Source organism: Corvus moneduloides, chromosome 8 (assembly GCF_009650955.1).
Source record: "Corvus moneduloides isolate bCorMon1 chromosome 8, bCorMon1.pri, whole genome shotgun sequence".
NCBI classification, from domain to species: Eukaryota; Metazoa; Chordata; class Aves; order Passeriformes; family Corvidae; genus Corvus; species Corvus moneduloides.
In genome coordinates, this window is record NC_045483.1 from 34,660,656 (window position 1) to 34,680,799 (window position 20,144).

The 20,144-nt window shown below is 51.9% G+C and overlaps 2 protein-coding genes across 6 annotated transcripts in view; one reads left to right on the forward strand and one right to left on the reverse strand.

The window, feature by feature from the left end:
* The first annotated feature begins 1,569 nt into the window (after window positions 1-1,569).
* On the forward strand, window positions 1,570-15,494 carry ATAD1 (ATPase family AAA domain containing 1). Of its 2 annotated transcripts, none has more exons than XM_032116728.1 (10): window positions 1,570-1,735; window positions 3,640-3,815; window positions 5,002-5,100; window positions 5,354-5,474; window positions 7,365-7,565; window positions 8,203-8,309; window positions 10,105-10,194; window positions 11,748-11,798; window positions 13,262-13,398; window positions 14,068-15,494. In XM_032116728.1, exons 2-10 carry the CDS (start codon window positions 3,654-3,656, stop codon window positions 14,186-14,188), a joined length of 1,089 nt encoding a protein of 362 aa, XP_031972619.1. In that variant the 5' UTR covers window positions 1,570-1,735; window positions 3,640-3,653; the 3' UTR covers window positions 14,189-15,494. The 2 variants fall into 2 exon arrangements, with proteins under 2 accessions (XP_031972619.1, XP_031972620.1); XM_032116729.1 differs by lacking the exon at window positions 1,570-1,735 and adding an exon at window positions 2,112-2,135.
* A 1,604-nt stretch (window positions 15,495-17,098) lies between these two features.
* Window positions 17,099-20,144, reverse strand: part of PAPSS2 (3'-phosphoadenosine 5'-phosphosulfate synthase 2) — a 41,872-nt gene continuing 38,826 nt past the window's right edge. For all 4 annotated transcript variants that reach the window (XM_032115796.1, XM_032115794.1, XM_032115795.1 and 1 more), the window contains 2 exons: window positions 19,577-19,806; window positions 17,099-19,238 (listed from right to left, as the gene is read on the reverse strand). In XM_032115796.1, coding sequence (XP_031971687.1) covers window positions 19,097-19,238; window positions 19,577-19,806 — 372 coding nt within the window. In that variant the 3' untranslated portion in view covers window positions 17,099-19,096. The remainder of the gene's footprint in view (window positions 19,239-19,576; window positions 19,807-20,144) is intronic.

Below are 20,144 nucleotides of genomic sequence, written 5' to 3' on the forward strand. Positions count from 1 at the left end.
TATTTGGGACTGCTCTGCGTCCACTCATCCTTGGGCCAGCGCTGGCCTCAAGCAGCACTTTGTGCTCTCCCAGGCACAAAGGTCCCTCTTGGGCCCCGCCTGACTGCGCCCAGCTCCCCTCAATTTCCATACTCCCCCTCTCCCCCAGCTGCAAACCCAAAGCTGAGAAAATTGTGGCTGCCCCTGGATCCCTGGAAGTGTCCAAGGCCAGACTGGATAGGGCTTGGAGCAACCTGGGATGTAGAGGAAGGTGTGGAGGTTGGAATGAGATGGATTGAGGTTCCCACTCATCCAGACTCATTCTATGTCCGAGTTTTAACTTGTGTTCCCAGTTTCTGGATCCATCCCATGATCCAAGGCATGCCAAACGCCTGGGGATGGAGCTGCCACCAACACCTTTTCCCCCTAGGATTAACCCTATGATTCCCAGCACGCTTCTTTCTCAGACATTTCACTGGGACTATGAATTGAAACCCCACATGAACTCTGGAAAGGAAGAGTCGGTCATAATCCTGATCACAATCCCTCAGTGTTTTGAGAAATTGGAGCCCAATCCAGTCCCCACCTTCTGCATCACCACAACCCCGGCTGGCTTCTGAAAAATTGCACTTCTCCACATCTTTTAAAAGTATTTTTCAATGGGATTTTTTTCAGAGGTTGCCACCACAGCAGTGACAAAACGTAGGTTCCGAGCTGCTTTTCCTCCTATGTGTGTGTGTGTGTGCATCTCTCCTTAATTGCAGCAAAACAGATGTCACTTTTTTTCAGGAGTGGGAAGAAAACCAGAAGGGTCCTCAATATTTTCCTCCGGGAATGAAAGAACACAGTGGTCCACGTGAACTGAAAAACAAAAACCTCCAGAAGATTATAGTCTTTTTGACCATCAAAGGCTGGCAGAGTAGCATGAAAGGGAGGACTTGCCTGATCAAATCTAAATTGTTCCTTCCATGAAGAAATTCCTGCTGATGTCCCACCTGAACCTCCCCTGGCATGGCCTGAGGCCGTTTCCTCTTGTCGCTGGAAAACCTTGGCGCAAAAGCAGAAGGGCTGAAGAGAAATTGCCCAAACTTTGGGTGAATTGCAGCTATTGGAGAGATCCTGTCATTTTAGCCTTTTCCTGGACATTCTTCTTTCGCTATGGATAGGTTTGAAATATGTTAGGTATGTTTTACATGGGTTATGTATCCATAAATTATATATCCATCTATATAAAATGTGGGTATATACGCACGTTTTATATATTATATGTGTTATTTTGTATTTCTGTTAACATGCTGTATACGCGTGTATATATAATATTATGTGAATTTTAGGTGTTAGTGGGGAGAGAGTGGAGTTCCCGCTGTCACTACACGCTGTAAGCGGGAGCCCGTGCTCGCGGCGTGTGCCGGTGAGGCCGTGCCGTGCCGTGCCGTGCCGTGCCGTGCCGTGCCGTGCCGTGCCGTGCCGTGCCGTGCCGCTGACGCTCGTTCCGGCCGATCCCGGCTCATCCCAGCCCTTTCCAGGCTGGCGCTGCCCACTATCCGGTGGGCGGAACCTCCGCGCGGGGCGCCGCCGGCCGGAACCTTCGGGCGGGGCAGCGGGCGCCGCACGGACGGAGGAAGCGCCGGACGCGCCGCTGCCGGGCCCTCCGTGCTGCCGCCGGCTTTTCCTCCGCTTCTTCCTTCTCCTCCTCCTTTTTCTCCTCCTCCTCCTGCTGCTCGTCCCGCCCCGCGTCCCGGAGAGCCGCCGCACGGTGAGTGACCCGGCGGGACAGCGGCAGGGCGGCCCCGGCGCGCCGCACCTGCCGGGCGGCGGGAAGGTCACGGACGGCGCGGCCCGGCCCGGCCCGGCCCTGCCCTGCCCGGGGCAGCCGCGACGGGGCTGCCCGGCACCGGCGGGGATCCCCGCGCTGGGGCGGGCCCTGCGGGGCTCCCCGGGCCCGGGGCAGGCCAGAGTTTCCCGGCAGTGCCTCAGTTTCCCTCGGAGCGGAACAGAAAGCGGCGCCGCTGCCGCTTTTGGTTTTCCTTTTGCGCCTGTACGGGCAGAGCGGAGCCGCAGCGGGCCGGGAGTGAGGTGTCCTCGCCTCAGGGAAAAGAAACGCTGAGTTCCTACTGGATTTAGCGTTTGTGTGTTATCAGGGACTGCTCAATGAGGTTACGCTTCAATTTCTCTCCTGTTCAAGCTTTTCCTTGCGGTTGGCGCTCAGGGCATGGGTTGCATAAGGAGGTTTCTGCGCTGGGTTTTTGGGGAGGTTTTCGGTGACTACAGAGCCCTTTTATTTCAATAAGTCAGGCTGACGAGAACACACGGAATCCTCCCGCTCTGGAGTACTTGCTTAGATGCCTAAGCAGGCAAATGTAATTTGGTTTCCAGGCAGATGGACACAGTGACAAACTGGATTTTTACCTGCCTAAACAGGGAACAAAGAGTTAAAAACCCTCCAGACCCAGTGGTTTCAGTGCTCCGAACTGGGATACAGCAGAGAGGTGTTGATGGCTGTTGGTCAGCGTGAAGTGCTGCTTCTCCTGATCCCAGCCTCAGTGGGATTCCACATTCCAGAATCAGTGGTGTGGCAGGGCCTTGCGTTGAACATAACACAGGAAGGGGCAATTCAGGGATAATTTGTCTGTGGGTGCTCCGGGGCTGCCCTGGGGAGGGGGATGCAGGGAGAATTTGGCTGTGGGTGCTCCAGGGCTGCCCTGGCTGCCAGCTTGGTTTGGAGAGTGGCCAGTGTGTGTGGGGAGCTGCCAAAGGAATTGCTGCTGGTTTTGCCCTTGCAGCAGGAAAATGGGGCAGTGCACAAGGAGTCATTTGGGGATTCTCAAGCAGATCCCCCCCGCCAGCTGAGGAGGAAGTGGACCCTGATTTTACCAGTCATTTGTCTAGTGTCTTAGGAAAGTTCTTTCCTCTGTGCCTTTTGTTCCCAAGATTGAGGGTGCTGTGCTCTCTGGGCTTGGCTCATGCAGCAGTCAGGCTTTTCCCTGGATAGCTGCGTGCCACATCCAGCATTTTCAGGTTTCCAGGGATATTAATAACTCCCCATACATCCTGCCAGGTGCAGGCTCCAGCTCTTAACCTCGTTTTAATCAAATGCAAGTTGTTGATTGCTCCTTAATGTGGCAGTCGGGTGCCTTTCCTGTAAACTTCCTCTTAGGGAAAAGACCTCTCTGGTTAAAGAATGGAGTTCCCTGCCTCCAGGATTCAGCCTTCCTGGGTCAGCAGCAGTCCCAAAATGTCACTCTTAACGGGAATGTCACCTTCGTGCCCGCTGTGAACACAGAATCCCAGGATGGTTTGGGTTGGAAGGGACCTTAAAGTTCGCCCCGCTGCCAGGGCAGGGACACCTCCCACTGTCCCAGGCTGCTCCAGCCTGGCCTTGGACACTGCCAGGGATGCAGGGGCAGCCCCAGCTGCTCTGGGCACCCTGTACCAGGGCCTGCCCACCCTCCCAGGGAACAATTCCTTCATAACACCCAATCTAATCCTGCCCCCTCTGGCACTGTGAACCCATTCCCTGTGTCCTGCCACTCCATGCCCTTGTCCGAAGTCCCTGGGAAGCAGCTTTTATCAAACAACATTTAAACACCAGGCAGATGTTTTCTCAGCTCTGATTTTTCTCCTTTCTGTGCCTCCCTGTGCTTCCCTTGTGCCCCTCAGAGCTGGGAAGGAGGATGGTCCACGCTGAGGCGTTCTCGCGGCCCCTGAGCCGGAACGAGGTGGTGGGGTTGATCTTCCGGCTGACCATCTTCGGGGCCGTGACCTATTTCACCATCAAATGGATGGTGGATGCCATTGACCCCACCAGGAAGCAGAAAGTGGAAGCTCAGAAGCAGGTAGGTGTTTCCAGGGGGATGGAGGAGTGGGCTGATGGGAAGCTGAAGTTTTTTAGTCAGTGTCAGGGCTTAGGCTGTTGGTCCTTTCAGGGCTTGTGTTTTATAACAAATTACAATTTGTAATAAATGTCCATTTTATAACAAATGACAATTTCTAGCTTGAAGTTGCGGCAAAACTTGGTCTGGAGGCTGCTGTTGGCTCTGATTTTCACCCAGTCTGTGGGCCTGGTGCCTTTTCTGCTTCTGACAACTTTGCTGAGCAGCAGTGGCCTTAAATCATCAGTCTCTTGGTTGAAAACCTTGAGCAGAGAGAACTTAATTCTGAACTTAAAAGCTCTGCATTTCTGGCAACTTAGTGGCAGAGACCTCCATCAGCAGTCAAAATGCCCTGGAAAGGGGAGGGAAAAAGTGAAAAGTCTCGTTCCTTATCTTGAACTAGAACGATTTGTGCCCTGGAAAAGCTTTAGAGGAGTCCAGAACCAAAAGTTAAAGGTTTGCTTTGGAAATGTGGCAGCTTTTTTTGTTTGGTTTTTTCTGACTGACAAGAATTTCACAGGTTTTGAGCAACCTAAATCTGTGTTGGGTGGTTTTCCTTCTGTAATGAGCTTTTTAGTTGAAAACCAGCTTTCCCAATGAGTGCCAGTGCCAGCTGTTACCTAAGAGGCTGCACTGTCCCAAAGCCTCGCTGGATTTACCACAAGTTTGAGTAGAAACTGAAATGTGGAAGTGTGTTGACACAGTGGATGAGTTTTCCTTGTAAATTAGGGAAAACCCACCAAATACATATTAGAAATTGACTGGCTTCTGGGAGTTTAAAAAGACATTCATCTCTCCTGGATTCATGTGAAAATACAGGAATCTCTCCCAGTGCTGTGGAGACTTGGGGGGCACACTCTGTGTTTTAAGGTTTGTTTTGGCTGGTTCTTAGGTCATAACAGAGGAGTTGTGGATTTGGGCACGTGAGGGCCCCAACACTTGTTTGATGGGAACTGAGACATCTGACTTGGTTTCACTCAAGTGACAACAAAGTCATTAGGAAACAGCAGAACCTTCTGCTTAGAACAAGATTTAACCTCTTAGGGAGAAGCTTTTCAAACCACAAATAGCAGTTCTTTAAAAAAGCCGATTTTTGAGTGCAGCATTCCATTTCTTTCCCTCGGTTTTCTTGGTGTTTGGTTTCCCCCAGGCTGAAAAGCTGATGAAGCAAATAGGAGTGAAGAATGTCAAGCTGACTGAGTACGAGATGAGCATTGCTGCCCACCTGGTGGACCCGCTCAGCATGCACGTAAGCAACTCCCCTGCTCCTCCTGCTCCTCAGACCTGGAAAATTTCCCTTGGACTCTGGGTTACATTATTGACACATCTGTGGAAACACGCAGCAAATATTCCTGTGATTGGAAACTCAAACTGCATCGTTGAGAGCTGAGGTTTTTAACCCCTTCTCCCTTTTATTTTCAAGGCACTACTTTGAAGCTGGTGGGCGTTTTTCCTTGGAAGGATCGGTGCTGGTTGTTGCCAACACTGTTTTTCCCTTTCAGGTCACCTGGAGTGATATTGCAGGCTTAGATGATGTCATCACAGATTTGAAGGACACTGTCATTTTGCCCATCAAGAAGAAATACTTGTTTGAGAATTCCAGGCTCTTACAGCCCCCAAAAGGTAGGAAGGGAATGTGATGGATTTATACCTTGCTATTTAAAAAACAAAAGGTGCAGTTCCTCAGAAAGGGAAGAGGAAGTGGGTGGCTAGGCTGAAGTGCACCATTAGGATGTTGCCAGGGAAAACCCTCAGGTTTTCCCTCTTCTCCTGCTTTGGTGAAGAAGTTTCATCTTAGTAATGAAGCAGTAACTGGATTTTGGTTATTGATGGTCCGTTTTGGTGCACTAATCACAGAATCATGGAATCATTTGGCTTGGAAGGGACCTTAAGGCTGATGCTGTTCCACCCCTGCCATGGGCAGGGACACCTCCCACTGTCCCAGGCTGCTCCAAGCCCCAATGTCCAGCCTGGCCTTGGGCACTGCCAGGGATCCAGGGGCAGCCCCAGCTGCTCTGGGCACCCTGTGCCAGGGCCTGCCCACCCTGCCAGGGAACAATTCCTTCCCAGTGTCCCATCCAAACCTCCTCTCTGTCAGCATGAGGCCATTTCCCCTTGTCCTGTCACTCCAGGCCATTGTAATCCATGTATCCTGCGTTTTTAACTGCCTAAATTGTCATTTTTATTCTCTTTACACCCCATGTTGTCCTTTGGCAGAGTTGAGCTCTAGCTCTGCTCTACAGCTTTGACACTCCTAGAAATTCCTATCATTCAACAAGACAGACATCCCACTTTTCCTCTGGAGATCCCTTGATTCTCTCTCGAGCTGGGTTACACAGTGTTGAGGCAGGGAGGAAACTGGCAGGTGGCAGATGAATTTTTCCACAGGAAAGCAGAAGTTGGATCTGCTGAACTCCTTACAGCCATGTCTGTTGTATGTTACTGCAAAAAAAAAAAAAAAGAAAAAAAGGAAAAAAAGCAGAATTTAAACCTAAAATGTTGGACAAAACACCCAAGTTCATCTTCACTGCTTTGTTCCCTGGAATATTGATTTCTGGAGCTCTTAATGACTGCCTGGATCTGTGATCACCTCAGTCCTCTGTCCCAAGGGATGGAAAATGCAGCACTTTGGTAGCTGGTTTAGTTTTTCCAGGCTACTTTCTGTGTAAGTCACAAACCGAAGCTGTCTGGAAAATTACGTGAATGCCATGATCTAATAAGCTGAAGGAAAAAATGATTTTTTTATTTATCTTTTTAAAGCAGACTTTCCAGCTCGGGCAGCTCCCCAGTTCCATGAGTGGCTTGTGCTGTGTGTTAATAGGAAGTCACTGCTTCAAAATAACGATGTTTGTGGTCATCACTCACATAAACAGAGAGAAAAACCTTAATAATTCCCTGTGTTTTGGGCTCTTTTGACTGAATGTTGCTCTTTAAATTGTTTTCCTTACAACTCTGTTAGAAAAACACTCCTGTGCAATTCTTGCACTGTGGCAACTTTAAAAATAATACAAGATGTCATGTTTAATAGTGGGTAATTTGTTTAAAATGTCTGTGGGGTCTGTTTTGGGCTGGATTTTTCTTTTTCTCACTCCTCTGTGCTAAGTTTTATTAGAAGGACTGAGGGTAGCTATAAACAAGGCCTGTCAGATGCTGACAGGAAATGAATAGGAGTTAATTTTATGTAACCTTTCTAGTCCTGGGAATGGAATAAAATGGAATAAAATGGAATCATGGAATGGTTTGGGTTGGAAGGGACCTTAAAGATGATGTTCCACGCCCTGCCATGGGCAGGGACAATAAACCACTCATCTTTCAAATGTCTCCTCTCTGCTTCACCATTCCTCTCTTTGGATATTCTGAGCTGTGATTTCATAGGGATTGTCTTAAAACCTCTGATTGGATGGGACTGTGTTTCCTTGGTTTGGTTTCTTACCTTTTAAGACCTGGACCAAACACGAGCCTGGACACCCCCAGGCCTGTCCTACCAAAGCATTAACACTGTGAATTTTCCAGGAGTCCTTCTCTACGGCCCCCCTGGATGTGGAAAAACCCTGATTGCCAAAGCTACGGCCAAGGAAGCCGGGTGTAGGTTCATCAACCTCCAGCCCTCCACGCTGACCGATAAATGGTATGGAGAATCCCAAAAACTGGCTGCTGCTGTCTTCTCCCTGGCCATAAAGCTCCAGCCATCCATCATTTTTATTGATGAAATAGGTAAAAATCTCTTTTTTTATCAGTAGCTATAGCAGAGTGACATTTAACTGTAGGTTCAGTGATGTATGGATCCGCTATCATCTCCTTAAAAAGAGTGAGGGCTCAGTAAGAGAAATAGGATTGGAGAAAGGAGAAAAGTTATAGAAACAGGACTGTAAAGTAATGGTGGCACATTAGGAAGAACAATGTCTTTTCTCCTGGTGGCAGTGGAGGAATTTACAAGTAAAACGAGTTCCTACTTATTTTTGGTTCATGAGGAAACCCAGCAGCAAATACACTTCAGTGCTTCTGCTGTCAGGGCACATCCTGGGAGATAAAATACGGGTTTAGGAGAGCTCTGGAATAGTAGTTTCATAAAGCTGAAGAGTAGGAGGGGAGGCTGCCTTCCATGAATCCAGGAAGGTGAAAATTTGGAGCATGAGACGTGGGGCAGTCTCCTGTGGTGGGCACACTTGTGCAGTGTCCTTTAAAAGGGGGCTTGGGAATGGGGGCGATTCCACTTGGCTGCTCTCACCCTTAGCAGCACTCTTTGTTTGCTGACACTGGTGACTGAAAATGCATTTATAAGATAAGAGAGCAGCCCAGGTGAGCCATGAGGAACTGGACTGGCAGTGACCGCTTCCCTCCTCTGGCACAGACTCCTTCCTGCGGAACCGCTCCAGCACCGACCACGAGGCCACAGCCATGATGAAAGCCCAGTTCATGAGCCTGTGGGACGGGCTGGACACCGACTACAACTGCCAGGTGAGTGCTCAGGGTGCTGGGAGCAGGGATGTGCTTCCCTCTGCTGGGACACCGTGCAGGGAGCCGCCTGGGAGCAGCGGCAGAGCGCGTGGAGCAGGGATTGCCAAAGGGCGTCACCTGCCAGCGATGGGAATGAGGGGAGGTGTGTCCACAGATCACCGTTCTTCCTGACGAGATTGGCTTTGTGCTTATTCTGGTTTTAATCACAAAGTGGCATTTTCAGATGAGATGAGATGGGCTTTAAGGTTCTTTCCATCCCGAACCATTCTGGAATTCTGAATGACTTGAATGTAGCCAAAAGCCTCCATGGCATGGTTCTGAACTGTCACCTGGGATGATCTTTTTAAAGCCTTTAGAAAGGATGTTTATTCTCCAAGTTGAACATATTCAGCCTTTTTATGTGTATTTTTCCATAAACTTCCAATGCACTGACATCCAGTAGTTCTTGCTGTGTAAAATCTGCTTTTCCTCCTCTCCCAAGCTAGTGCTAAAGATGTTTTTCAGCTGATTTTTCCCAAAAATGAGCGTGAGACAGTGAATATATATAAACTGAGGAGGTTTAAAGCTTCCCATTAGTCAAGAGCCACTGGTATGAACCCGTCACTGGAAACCAGTATCCTCTACCAAGCACCTTTTTTCCCAATACACTGACAACTCCTTGGAGCAAATGAAATTATTCATTCCCTGCAGTAAGACAATTTGGGGTCCCTCAAGTTCAGCGGAATTTGGCTTTTGCAAGAAATACAAGAATCCCAAATGCTTGGAGGAAATTGTAAGTGTTGAGGTGGATGTGTTGATTCCACGTGGAGGCCACGCTCAGCTGTGGGCTAAACCTGCTGAGGATAGATCCGGAGTCTGGCAGGAACTCCGGGAGGGTGAAAAATGTGCCTTTTGGCTGAAAATACCGCCCAGCGAAGCGTGGATGATCCCCGAGCCAGCAATGGCAGTGCCTCTAGGTGGCAGGGTGGGGTTGCCGGCCGGCAGCCCCGCTGGCCAGCGCTCCTGGAGCTGCTGTGCCTGGCCCGAGGGCCGGAGGAGCGAGGCAGGAAACCCCCGGAGCCCAGATTAATCACCCTGACGTTCTTCACTCTCCTGGCCGGGTGTTTGCCGTGTACACAGCTCAGAGTAACAAATGGGGAAACCAGGCTGCTGTGAATGGGGAGCAAATTTGTTCTGGAATTAAGAACTGGAGTGCTCCAGCCAGGTAAACACTGTGCTGGTGTTGGGCTTGGCTTGGACACCTTTAACCCACTGCTGCCCAGGGCACCTGTAGGTCACCGAATGCTTTCTTTAATGCTTAAAGCAATAAAGACATGAGTGCACATGAAAGCTGCCAGGTGAACCCCTTGCCTTGCTGGTCTCCTGGAAGGTGTCCCTGCCCATGGAGGGCTTGGAACAAGATGGCCTTTAAGGTCTTTTCCCAGCCAAACCTTCTGTGATTCTTTTTTCAGCACAGCACAAAACCACCACGTTTTTAAATACCTTCCCGAAACATCTCCTTTCAAATTCCACCAGGAACTAAAAGTGACAGCACAAGCAGAAGTTTTAAGTTCCTCCTTAGGGTTTGAACTTTGAAGTTGGACTCGTGTAGAAATCTCCCCCCAGGCAGTGTTTGTGGCACCAGGGCTCTCTCCAGCTGCCCTTGCTGAGATCACTGCCAGGAAACCTTTATGGAACTTCTTTAAATGTCGATGCTGTTGATAAAGTGGGGGAGATCCCGTGGCTGGTGTTGAAATTCCCAGTCTGTGGACGTTTCCCAGCACTGGTTTCAATGGTGTCTGTTGGTGTCACACAGGTGATTGTGATGGGAGCCACCAACCGGCCCCAGGACCTGGACTCTGCCATCATGAGGAGGATGCCCACCCGCTTCCACATCAACCAGCCTGTAAGTGCTGCCTGCCCAGCAGGGAAATCCACAGCTCTGGGGGCTTTCTTCCAGGAAATGCTGCATTCTGCTGAGCTGCTTTTAGGGATTTTTGAAGCACGTCCATAACTCGGCTTTTTAAGGTGAAGTTTTGATCTCTTGGGTCTTTTATCTGAAACAACACCGTGACCTTCCCAGCCCTGCCCTTGTCCTCTGGGAATGGAGCTGTTTGGATGCTGCACACTGGGAAGGGCTTGTTGGTAACTGTGTCCTGCTCAGGCCTTTCCACAGCAGACAGTGTGGAAACCCAGGTTTGTTCTGCCTGTGATGGGCTTGGAATGAGATGGTCTTTAAGGACCCAAACCATTCCATGATCCATCCATTCATGTGATTTATGCCCCAGTTATTAAGTTCTTTATCAGTTAGGCAGCTGTCACAAGGTTGTCCTTACTCCAGATGTTGCTCTTGCCATCCTTCTCCAGGAATTTAAGTCGCCTTTGAACACCTGGTGATGTCACCAGACATTTTTGTGTCGCTGTTCTCGGGGGTTCAGCCGTGGCTGTCGGAATTCCCTGTGGCTACGGAAATTATTACCCATTTTTTGCTGAAACTCAGAGACCAAAGTGGAGGAGAAAAACTCTCATTGATTGTGCAAGAGAGGAGTTGTGTTCCCAGGCCTGTGTTGCTGGAACTGCCTTTCACTCCATGGGGGTAGATCCCTTTGGAAACAGCATTTATAACCTGGGAACTGCTGTGCTTCCATACCTGTTCCACACACTTCATCTCCAGCTATTCCTTGAGTTAGTGGGGGGCAAGGATGTGGATTTGAGTTCTTTGTTGTGTCTTTCTATCCAGCCCCATTGTTAGAAGGATGAGTTATGTGCCTTGGGACATCACAGGGATTGGCTCCCTCTCCCAGGATCAGAGTAACCACAGGAGGTGTCATTTAAGGAAGAGATTTTCCTCACCCCACTACAGCCCTGCCATGCACTTCCTGCTTCTCTCTTGTTTTTATGTTTTGTGATCAGCCCAGATTGGCCATGGCTCTTGCTGAAGGTGGAATAATCGGTGTGCTGTGGATTGGGAACAGGCACAGGCAGGAGTGAAAGCCTTGCAGATTTTATAACTGAGTTTGAGATGAAAATGCCCCAAATTACTCATAAAAAATTACCTGCAAAGCAGAGGGAAATGGAAGAAGTGGGGTTTGGGACAGAGTAGCAACTGTTCAGCTGCCAGATTATCTGTGGGGGAATTTTTCCCCTTTTAATGATTTCAGGGAGGCTTGGCAGGCACAAACCCCAGTCTTTGTTGCCTTTGTTCCTAGGAAGGATCTGCTCAGGACTCAGCTGCTTCTTCAGTAACCTCGTCACGCACAGTGGGTGGCTTCTCTGGTTCAGAATTTCCCAAGTATCACCTGTGGAACTGAATTTGCCACCAGAGAGGTTTCCTCAGCGTGTGTCACGTGTCCTGGGCGAGGGAGCAGCTCGTGTGGCTGAACCGAAGGCACTCAAAGCCCTGGCATGTCACAAGTGCTTATTTTTGTCCTCTGGTAACTTCAGTCTCTTCTGTTTCAGGCTCTGAAGCAAAGAGAGGCGATCTTGAAGCTGATTCTGAAGAATGAAAATGTGAGTAGCCCCCATGAGCGGCTCATGGCTGCCTTGCTGCCCCCAGTGCAGCTCTGGCCTTGCAGAACGTGAGCTTTAGAATTGCCTGCCTTGCAGGGAGGCTGAGATGATCTGCCAGGGCATTTCTGGTGAAAACTTGGGGATCTTTTGTGGGTTTAGGTGTGGCCTCACATGAAAGCCCTGCAGTTGGCTCCTTTGTAAGCAGGAGCCTCATCAGAGCAGCAGCCTTGGCTTGTGTGGTGAATCACCCCCTCTGAGCAGTGACTCCATTTCTCTGGAGTCATTTGCATGTTTGAGAAGAGATTTCTCTCTCTAAAAAAGGTGGAGGTGAATCATGTTCAGATCAGGGAAGGAAATTTCAAGCTCTCATGAAGCAGGGAGCAGATGCTGCTCTTTAACTCTTCCTTAGCACAAGTCAAGAAAGGAGGAATGACTTCCTTTGACAGCACTGCTTTTGATCCATAATTCAAGTTTCCTTCAGAGGAGAGGGGAAGGAGTAGGTGTGAGCACACCTGGAAGTGTCTGTGGCAGGATATGGGATCCCTGTCATCAGAACTTCCTCCCAAATTTAGTCGGCAGCACTAATTGCCTTCAAGTTCATGTTGCAAAGTGTCTCTAGGCTGAGCTCCAACCTAATCAATATTATTTATTAGTAAAACCAACTTAAATTTTTTTGAAGAGGCCTAAAAATGGCAGCTCACCAGCATCTGGCAGGGAACCACAGCCACACAAGTTTTTCAGGGAGATAAGAAAACCAGCCTGTGTTGGTTATCCGACAGCTGAGGAATTGGATCTCTCAAGCCCAGACTTCACATGGCAGGGGGAGTCCTGCCCTCCCTTATCCTTGCCTGCCTTAAACCATGGAATAGTTTCCCTCTTGGAAGAAGTCACCCCAGAATTTCAGCCTTTTATTGGACAGGCTTGCCTTTAACTTTTTGAGAAGGAAATACTGATGCACGTGGTGGGAAAGGAATCAGAAATTCCATAAAGAGATGGAACGAATGTGGGGTCTTGGCTACCAAGGGTTCAGCCTGACCCAGGGCACCGAGTTAGACACATTATTTTGCCTCTAAATCCCCCAGTTTGGGGCTGTGTAAAGCAGGAACAGGTGTCCAGACAACAGAGTTCTGAGCGACTTGTGTGGGCTCCTGGGAAAGTGGGTCACTATTCCGGGGACCCAGTTTTTGCCAGGCAGATCCGTGTGGGAGCGGGGTTAGTACAGGATATACCAGTGTGATGGCTGGGGTTGGGGTGGGGTTTTGGTGGGGTTTTGAACCAATGGCAGAGCTGAAACATCAGTTTCCTTTAATGGTGTGAGTAAGGGAATAATTCAGCTCCCCAAAAATGCCAAAGGAAGATGCTCTCAGAGCGGGTGAAAACTCGTGGAGGTGACTGTCGCTTGTCATGGTGACCGAAGCCGGTGGCTTTGGAGTGTCCGTGGCCTGACCTCGAGGTTTTCCCAGGTGGACAGCCACGTGGACCTGCTGCAGGTGGCCAAGGAGACCGACGGCTTCTCGGGCAGTGACCTGAAGGAGATGTGCCGCGACGCGGCGCTGCTCTGCGTGCGGGAGTACGTCAACAACGCCTGCGAGGAGGACGTGTACGTGCGGCCTGCTGCACACTCACAGCTGCCCCCGGGGAACTGGGAACGGGCACAGGGTCACACAGAGCCCCACTGCCACTGTACACAGAAACCCCTCACAACTCAGTTACTGCCATTCCTTTTGGCCTGAAAATACGAGTGGTTGTCCCAGGGTGCCCAAGCTGGAGGTGGCCTGAGCCAGCAAGTCCTGCTGCTGCTCTGCTTAGTGCCAGGCTGCAGTGTGGGTGACACGGTGCTGGGACATCCCTCTGGTGTCTGCCACGCCTGCAGCCATCCCTGGGTGCATGGAGGGGCTGGAACGTGTCCAGGGCAGGGAACACAGCTGGAGCCCCAGGAGCAGCTGAGGGAGCTGGGAAGGGGGCTGAGCCTGGAGCAAAGGAGGCTCAGGGGGAACCTTGTGGCTCTGCACAAGTCCCTGACAGGAGGGGGCAGCCGGGGGGGTCGGGCTCTGCTCCCAGGGAACAGGGACAGCTGGGGACAAGGTGGGCATTGGGCACAGCTTGGACTCTGTGGGCTGGGAGGGCTTTTCCAGCCTCCGTGGTTCTGGGATTCCAGTGTGATGCTGGCTCCATGTCAGAGCTGCTGTTTCCAGGGATGGCTGCTGGCTGTTGGCACAGCCCTCACACAGCCCCTGGACCCTCACCTGGCTGTTCCTCTCTTCCCCAGCCACGACGAGGATGAGATCCGGCCCGTGCAGCAGCAGGATCTCCACAGGGCCATCGAGAAGATGAGGAAATCCAAGGATGTCTCCATGCAGAACCTGGCCATGGAGATCGTGTTTGATTAAGAGAAAAGAGTGTGTTTGCAGTTCCTGATGGGATTTAGTGTGACTTCTGTAATCAGTTAGCAAAACCAATGTCAGGGGGCGGGAGCGGGGGTGGCAGAGGGAGTTCTGTTCTGCAATCGTTTTTATACAACAACCTCTAAGTTATTGCAACTCCGACTGGAAGTGGAAGCACAGATCATGAGTGCAGCAATTCAGCCCAGACCAAGAGCCAGTGCCTGTGTGCTGTCCCCAGGGAGCCCTCGGAAACTCCCAGCAGGAGCGGGGGGTCCTGGGGCGGGGCAGGACCCGGCACGGGCTGTGTGTGTACAGTGGGTGTGTGAGTGCAGGACCTGTACATAGCCACACTTTTTTTTATATGTAGACATTATCTGTAGATAACTTGAGTATGGAAAATCTTTTCTACTTCCTGAAGCAAACCAAATCAGAAGCTGTAGAGGTGAAAGATTCCTCGATACTCAGTTCACTTCTACCTTTTAGCAGCAAATGCCAGGATAGAAACTGCTTCTAGAACAAAGCAACATTTGAAACGCTACTGATTTTTCTTCCACGTGACCACTGGAAATCTGGTGCCATTTAGTCAAGATAGTAAACTACTCTGTAAAAACGTTTGAATACTTTTAATTTTTTATGAATTCTGCTTTTGGAGGCTTTTTAAATGAAGGCTGGTTTTATTTTTGGTTTTCCCTTGCTGTGAGCAGTTAGAGTAGAATCCCACCTGCTCTTTCCTAAAGCCCCACATCCTCTGAGCTCTCTGAAGCCGTGGCTTTCTGAGCTCCTGTGCACTGTCCTGAGGACTTGCTGCTCCCTCAGTCTCTGGATGCCCCACTGTGGCACCGTCCCCTGAAGTGTCACAGCCCTGAGGCACGGGGGGCACATTGTGTGATGTTTGACTCTGTCCCATGCTCAGATCTGTGAATTTAAAGAGGAGGGAATGGTTTTGGGCTTATTAATGTGGTTTAGCAACGTGCTGTCCTTGCTGGTACCAGTTCTGGTGAATTCTTGTAACGTTCTGTCGCGATAAAGGCCAAGGGTTACAAATGTGAGTGGCAAAAATGGCTTTTTGTGGTGAAGTTATTGTCAGAGATAGTCAAGAGCTTGAGTTTTTTTTCATGTAATGCTATGAATTGTGCACTAATTGACCCCAGATCTGTAAAGGGAATTGTTCAAAGCCCAGGGGTGGGACACTGTTCACAGCTCTGCTGCCTGTGAGGGGAGGGAAGCACTGGAGACAGAGAACGATGTAAAACCAAATGCACTGCAAAGGAAAATAAAGTGAAATAAGGAGGGCTGGAGCCCTGCCATGACACGGTGTCAGGGGCTGGTGACAGTGTCCCTCAAGCTCAGCCAGCTCCCTGCTGTCCTGCTCTCTGGAATGCTGGCTGGGTGCTGCCACAGGGCTGAGTTTGTCTCAATTTAATCTTAAAACCAAATGGGAGGGGGAGGTTAAAAACAGTTGAAGAACTGCTTGGACTTCTTCCCTGTATCACAAAGCAGCAGGAGATGAACAGTGGTCTGACACAAGGGTGCAGGGATTCAGGCACAGCAGCAATGCTGGGCTAGGGAAAGGGGGAGAGTGCAGGATATGGGATGTCAACCCCACACGACACTTCAGTGCTGGGGGCAGTGCTGAGTGCCCAGTTCTGGCTCTGGGTGAGCCTGGGATCCAGGAATGAGTCCAGAGGATGCTCCAGGATGAGCAGAGGGATGGAGCAGCTCTGCTGGGAGGAAAGGCTGGGAGAGCTGGGATTGTTCAGCCTGGAGAGGAGAAGCTTTGGGGTGACCTCACTGGGGCCTTCCAGGGCCTGAAGGAGCTACAGGAAACATGGAGAGAGACTCTTTACAAAGGCTGGAGGGCCAGGACACAGGGAATGGCTTCCCAGTGCCAGAGGGCAGGGCTGGATGGGATATTGGGAAGGAATTGTTCCCTGGCAGGGTGGGCAGGCCCTGGCACAGGGTGCCCAGAGCAGCTGGGGCTGCCCCTGGATCCCTGGCAGTGCCCAAGGCCAGGCTGGACATTGGGGCTTGGAGCAGCCTGGCACAGTGGGAGGTGTCCCTGCCCATGGCAGGGGTGGCACTGGATGGGCTTTGGGGTCCCTTCCCACCCAAACCATCCTGGGATTCCATGAGTAACCTTAAGCCTGCCATTAGTGCTGCTTCCTGGAACCCCTGGGCAGGCTGCTCCGTGTGCTCAGCACCTGCTCTGCCCCTGCTGCTCTCCCCGCCCCTCTCAGGGGTTGTTCCACCTCAGAAATTCCAGGCTGGGAGTTCCTCCTGCACCTCTTGCCTCTTTCCAGGCTGCTTCCTGCTTGGTAAAGCCCCAGCGCAGGCAGCTCTTAATTGGCTTTAATTGAGTGTGAAGTGTGGCCTCAGGGGGTTTTAATGTCACACCGAGAGGGAGCAGGAACACAGCCGGGGGCAGCCTCTGGTCACTGCCTGGGCTCTGATCTCCTGCCTGTGTTCCCAAAATCCCGGCTCTGGGCACTGCTGGCCGGAGCCGCCTTTCCCTGCTGCCCATAACTCATCAGGGGCTGATCGAAGAGGCTCAAGGAGTTATTTCTAATTGCTCCTGGGGCCGTGACTGCAGCTGCAGTGCAATTTCCACTTCTCCAAGAACTCTTCCCTGCTTGTCCGCTCTTGCTGCTGCTGCTGCGGGTGTCCTTGTCAAAGCACAAACCCTCCGGCAGCTTCCTCGAAAGCCTGGGGAAGCAGCGTGCTCTGGAACGTGGCTGCTTTAATTCCATGGCTCCAGCGGCTTGGTCCAGCCCTCAGCATCTGATCCTGCCTCTCCGAAGGGGGGAAGAGCCTGATCCCTCTCCCACAGCTCCAGGGCCAGCTGCTCAAACCCGGCATTGCCGAGGCTGAGCGAGTCTCCAGCAAAGTTTCACCCCAAAATCACAAAGTGAAAGCTACTTCCACGTATAAATATTTATTTGTACTAAAGGTGAGTGTTTCATGGCAGAGTATCGAGCTCAGAATATATTAAATCATGAGATGCATCCGTTGAGGTACAAATTCCAGTCTCATGTCTTTAATAAATAAAACCCCCAGTCCACGTATTTTAATCAGAGGTAATCAGGACCCTATGCTGGTTTAAAAGGATAACACAACATCTGTGCTTTGCTGTGACCACCTGGGTTTACTGGAGGCAAGGGAAGGGGTTCAACACTGGAGTATTTTACGACGAGCAGCAACAGGGCTGTTTCACTCCTTTAGAATCCTAAATGGGAATATTGCCTTTGGCTTCCAGGGCCCTGCCAGAGGGCCTGGCGTGGCTGAGGCCGGTGCTGGTGCGCTGTCAGCTCCCACGGAGGCTGCAGCGTTTGCCTTGGGGTAAAACACAGCTGTGCTCCAAGTACTTTAAAAAAATGACTTAATAAAACAGCCAGAAAGACTTTTTGCAAGGATATTTTCCAGTCAGAGACGAAGGCTCGGATGCTGGGCCTGGGCCCAGCAGAGCAAGGCGTGGGTCAGAGCGTGCGGCTGGCTGGTTCGGCTGAGCGCGGATCCGCCTGCAATCCCGACTGGAGCACAAGAGAGAGGAGCGCTGATTCCTGTTCTTGGGAACACATCCCGGCGGCTCCTGGGGCAGCTGCTAAAGAAGGCAAAAATCACGGCGTGGGGCCGTTGCTGTAATTCACGAGTGCTCGGTTGTTCTCCTCTGCTGGCACCTCCGAGCCGGGACCAGCCCTGTCCCTGAGGGCTCCGCTGGCCACGGGCAGAGCCCGAGGCGCGGGCGGGTGGCCCTGGGCTCCCGGAGGGCCCCGGGAAGCTCCGCTGTTGTGTCACTGCTCCGTCCCCTCGGAGGCCACCGCAGGAGCCGCGAGTCAGCGGAAAAGCCTCGGGCACGGCGGCAAAGCCCGTGTTGAGGATGAGGGTGGGGAAGGAGATAAAGTCTGGGGTAAATTTCCACAGCCAGAGCAGCTGGGAGCAGCACCCCACAGGGCTGGGGGGGCCCAGGGGCTTTCCTGTCATCCTCTGGCTCTCCCCAGCGGCCCCATCCCGCAGATATGGAGTAAATCAGGTCACCTGTACCCGCACAGGGGTGGATGAGGGCAGGAGCTTCAGCCTCCTCTCGGCTGCTTCTCCAGACCCACCTCGTGCCGTGTCTTTGCTGTTCTGCCTTGGATTTGCCTTTGGGATGGGAGGAGTGCGGGCAGAGGGAAAGGGGATCCCATCCTGCCAGCTGGGAGGACACCTGAAAGCACGGTGACAGCACCCCTGCCTTTTCCTTGCTGTCCAGAGCTTCCTCAGGGATCTCAGGGCTTTCTGGTGCCTCCCAGGACAGGCTCCCCTGCCGGGCTGTGAGCTCAGGGATTCACCAGGGCACAGTCCCCACGGAGAGCTGGACTTGGAGCACCAGGAATGCTCAGCCTGGGACTTGTTTGACCAGAGAGGTCAAGCAGGAGGAAGGAAGCAAGGAAGCAGCAAGGAATTGGCTCAGCCACAGGGAACTGGCAGTGGTCACAGCTGATTTTAAAAAATCCTTTTAAAAAATGGCATTAAAAAGATTCTGCTGTTTATTAGCAAAAACTGTCTAAGGCACAGCGTGGAAAGGCACTTTCTTCATTTCTGCTCCAGGCAGGGTTTATCCTGGTCCGAGGTCCCCCCTCTGTGCTGGGAGCTGCTGCGTGGCCCTGGCAGCACCACAACGATCCCGGGGCCCATCCTGGCGCCAGCCGGGAACGAAGGGCCCGCTCCCATCCCTTCGAGCTCCAGGGGGACACTCCCAGCAGCTTTAGGGGGAGAAGGATCAGGCTCAAAGTATTTCTGATTGGTAAAATCCACTCTGACCCAGGTAGGAAAATCCCAGGGTCAGAGCACTGGGAATGCCAAGTGATCTGTGTCATAGGGAATCAATCAACCATTGCTCACTCTTAATACAGCTATTTCTAGGGAGGAGGAGAGGAGTTAATTCTTTTTTTCCAGTGACTGGTAGTACGTGGTGAGGACTTTCCAGGCCTTGGGGGCCATGAAGCCGTCCGGGGGGTTCTCCCCTTCCCGAGCAAGCTTCCTCATGCGTGTTCCTGAGATGAAGTCAAAATCGTTGTGCCTGTGCAGAACAGAGACAGGTGACATCAGCACAGCTGGCCCAAGCCACCCCCGAAGATTCCTCGTCCCAGAGGAGCTGGAGTGTCCCTAACACTTCCCAGCTGTGGGAGGCTGTGTTTCTACTGCCACTCAGTCCCCAGCCTGTGCTGCTTTTCCTCCCTGGTGGCATCTTTAGTTTCATGTGACCCCTGGGGACAGCTCTTGGAGGGGAACACGGATGGCTTTCCCAGGTTCTTCCCCCATTCCTCTCCTTAGGAGGAACGTGGCTTTTCCCCCTCCCCTGGAAAGCCGCGAGCCCGAGGCGACCACAAACCCCAAGTTCTGAAGAAACCACGTTACCTTTTGTTGTCATAGAAATCCATGGCTCTTTTGAGCTTGTTGTAGGCAGCCACCCGGAAGGGGATGATCTCCACGGAGGTGAGGCCGGGGGCCATGCTCAGCACCTTCCCGCCGTGCGTGGGCTCGTACAGGTCCTGCTTGGTGTCGGGGTGCGGCATTCCTGCGGGATCGCGCCCCACGATGTAGAAGTTGGCCCCCGCAACCATCCGGGCTCGGCAGTGCCACTGCACCTGCAGGGAGGGACACAGGCACTGAGGGTGGGGGAAGGGGGGCCCTGGGGATCCCCAGGCAGGACAGGGGAATTGGGCTGCGGTTTGAATTCTGAATGTGCCAAGGCCCCCCAGGACACGCACGGGGAGGTTCAGCTCTGCCCCTTTCACCCCACGGCTTTAGGGACAGAAGGGAAACCCCTGGGGGGAACACGTGAACATCCCTGCCTGGCAGAAGGTGGTGAAGCCTGTTTCCATCCCTTCTCCCCAGCCCATGGGAGGATGGGAGCCCACGGAGCCGAGCTCTGTGGGGAGATGCTGCAGCAGCCAAGTGCAGGCAAACCATGCAGGGGGGCTGA

Excerpts from the sequence above, each read along its gene's own strand:
- ATAD1 (XM_032116728.1), top strand. The coding sequence starts at position 3,654 with ATGGTCCACGCTGAGGCGTTCTCGCGGCCCCTGAGCCGGAACGAGGTG. Across the intron at positions 7,566-8,202 it reads CATTTTTATTGATGAAATAG|ACTCCTTCCTGCGGAACCGC; the intron begins GTAAAAATCTCT and ends CCTCTGGCACAG. Across the intron at positions 11,799-13,261 it reads TGATTCTGAAGAATGAAAAT|GTGGACAGCCACGTGGACCT; the intron begins GTGAGTAGCCCC and ends AGGTTTTCCCAG.